Consider the following 2,614-nt stretch of genomic DNA (forward strand, 5'->3'; position numbering starts at 1 on the left):
TCACTGATCCTTTCCTCCATTTGGTCGACTCTATTTCCTAAGCTTATTATCTCATTTTTCAACTCATGCAGTATATTTTTTATCTCCAGAAGGTCTATTTGGTTCTTTTTGAGGGTTTCAAGCTCCTTGCTAAAGAACTCATTCTGCTTATCTAGTTGTTTTTTCAATTCCTGAAATTGTTGATATGAATAGTTTTGGCTCTCATTTTTTCAGAAGTACCATCCTGAATTCTCTGTCATTTAAGTTGCATATTTTTATGTCTGTAAGCTTATTTTCTGGAGATTTTTCTCTTTTTTTCTGAGATGCCTTGTCACCTTAGTTGTTCATGGTGCTTAATGGACTATTTCTCCACCTGGGCATTAATGGAAGTGTATTCTGATTTTTTTTCCAAAAAGATTTATTATATAATGGTCCCTAGCCTACTGCAAAGAAGGTGTTTTTCTTTTGGCTTCCAGTAGTTGGCGTCTAAGCCTCTTGGATCTCTGCTTTATATAAAGTCTTAATAATGTCTTTTTTTTTCCTTACAGATGTTTAATCATGCTCGCTACCCTCAGTCTCAGTTCCTGTCAGTGTTAGCAACAATTTTGGTAGCGTTGCTCAGATTCCCCTGAGGCTCCGTGGTGTTCTGTCTCGGAGGGTATGGGAGTAGGGGCCTTCTGAGTTAGGGGATGGGGGCAGTGGCTCAGCCTTGGTTTTGCAACCACGGCTGGTAAAAATCAACTGTTATTTTTCTGTCATCCCTGCTTCTCTGCCATCCCCGTTTCTCTGCCTTCTGCCCTGATGACTGGGCACTGCCGCCAGCCGCGGGGAGCTCACAGCTCTCCCAGTCAGGGCCATTCAGGAAACTGGCTGCTCCTTCTCCCCTTCCCTTCCTCCTATGGGGAGCTACATCTGCAAGAGGCAACTTCTTTGTTTCTCCCAGTCCACTGTCCAACACCCAGGGTTCTGACCTGCTGGTATGCAGTGTGGGTGTTTTTTGTTGAGTTTTAGATGTTCAGCTTATTGTTGTTTCAGGGAGGGACATCTGGGAACAGCTCTCACTCTGCCATGTTTCTGATGTCAATCCAGTTTTTAATTTTTAGTGGTTTTTCTGCGAATAAAAAATGGACCACAGGTAAGCATATAACATATACTGAATTGAAAATTAAAAAAAAAAAAACTTGCAGTCATTAATGCAATTGAGAATAATTATCAAACCTGAAAATGCATTGTCAGCACATTAGTGTTATACCTCAGAAAGAATCAAATATGTCTCTACATTGGTTATATATAGAAAGAAAATAGTGCATATTTGAGGCTAATAAATATTGGTATTAACTAATAGTTGTTTAATTGTTTGCAAAGCTGTTTTACAGTTAGAGAAAAAAATTGAAACATCATTATAATTTCTGCCTATCTGTTCTAAGTGAATCTAACTAGGACCTGGTTCATAGCATCTCTGGATTCGCCTATAGTACAACTTAGTTTGAGAAAGTATTGGAATGAAGTTTAGCTCACCGTTCTCATTTGTTTTTAGCATCCATGCTTTCATGGCAATTCCTAAGTTAATATTTTTATTGATGTTTCTCCATAGATTGCAAAATTGGGATCTCTTCTAGAGTCAAAAGAAGACCACTGCAACAGACTCATTGAGGAAAATGACAAGTATCAGAGACATTTAGGCAACTTAATAAATAAGGTACAGATTTTCTTACAGCAATATTTGCCTCTTAAAAGCTATGCCAAATATTAAAATAATAGAATTTTGGAGCTAAAAAGGATCTGAGGGATGATATAACACATTTATATTGATTTACTTCATAAAAGGTCCCCATTAACCTTTTAGCTGAAAGCTAGCAAAGAACATTGTGTGTATCTATTCTTCTGCTTTCAGCAACTTTGGGTCTTAGTATTACTGCTTCACATTGAAGAAAATTATAAATCCTGCCAACTCAGTGTTCTAGTTTAAGTCTTTTAAAAAGCACATTAACTTTAACCAAATGGATTGTATTCCTGAGTTGACACATATACCACTTGTCTGGAATATGACTCAGATCATAGTTGACTCATTACGGGTGTCCCTTTTTTTGACACTTTACTTTCTGCCTGATGAAGAGACACATTATAATTCCATTTCTATTCGTATTTCTGATTTCAAAATGTAAGGAAGATCTTTTGACTATTGTAAAAACTTTCATTGATGGGAGTCATATAATTGAATTAAACTTCAACTTGTAGAGATTTTAAAAAACAAAAAAATAAACTAAATTAAAATTTTAGAATTTATCCAAATTCTAAAATTTATTTATCCAATTTATCTTTACCTTATTTTTAAAAGGTTAGATCATATGAAGAAATTATTGAATGCGCTGACCAAAGGCTCAAGATATCTAACTCCCAGATTGCACAGTAAGTTGAAAAGCTTAATTTTTAATTTTGTAAACATTTACTGATATATTATTTTGCTCTCTGGCTTGCTAAATTCATTTTTTCTTAGACTCCTAGAAGAAGGGAAAATGCAGTTTTACAGATTAAGATCATTCTTCAATAATGTAATTAGTCTACTCAATGTCCGGACTACTTGAACAACCAGATTTTCTGCTTCTTTTCTCAGCGTTCCCTTTGATTTCGGGGG

General features: G+C 35.8%; 1 protein-coding gene across 1 annotated transcript in view; it reads left to right on the forward strand.

The window, feature by feature from the left end:
* Positions 1 to 2,614, forward strand: part of CAGE1 (cancer antigen 1) — a 51,561-nt gene that overhangs the window by 36,127 nt on the left and 12,820 nt on the right. Inside the window, exons 9-10 of the mRNA XM_011367073.2 lie at positions 1,574 to 1,678; positions 2,318 to 2,388. Coding sequence (XP_011365375.1) covers positions 1,574 to 1,678; positions 2,318 to 2,388 — 176 coding nt within the window. The remainder of the gene's footprint in view (positions 1 to 1,573; positions 1,679 to 2,317; positions 2,389 to 2,614) is intronic.

The sequence above is a fragment of the Pteropus vampyrus genome, unplaced genomic scaffold, assembly GCF_000151845.1.
Source record: "Pteropus vampyrus isolate Shadow unplaced genomic scaffold, Pvam_2.0 Scaffold129, whole genome shotgun sequence".
NCBI classification, from domain to species: Eukaryota; Metazoa; Chordata; class Mammalia; order Chiroptera; family Pteropodidae; genus Pteropus; species Pteropus vampyrus.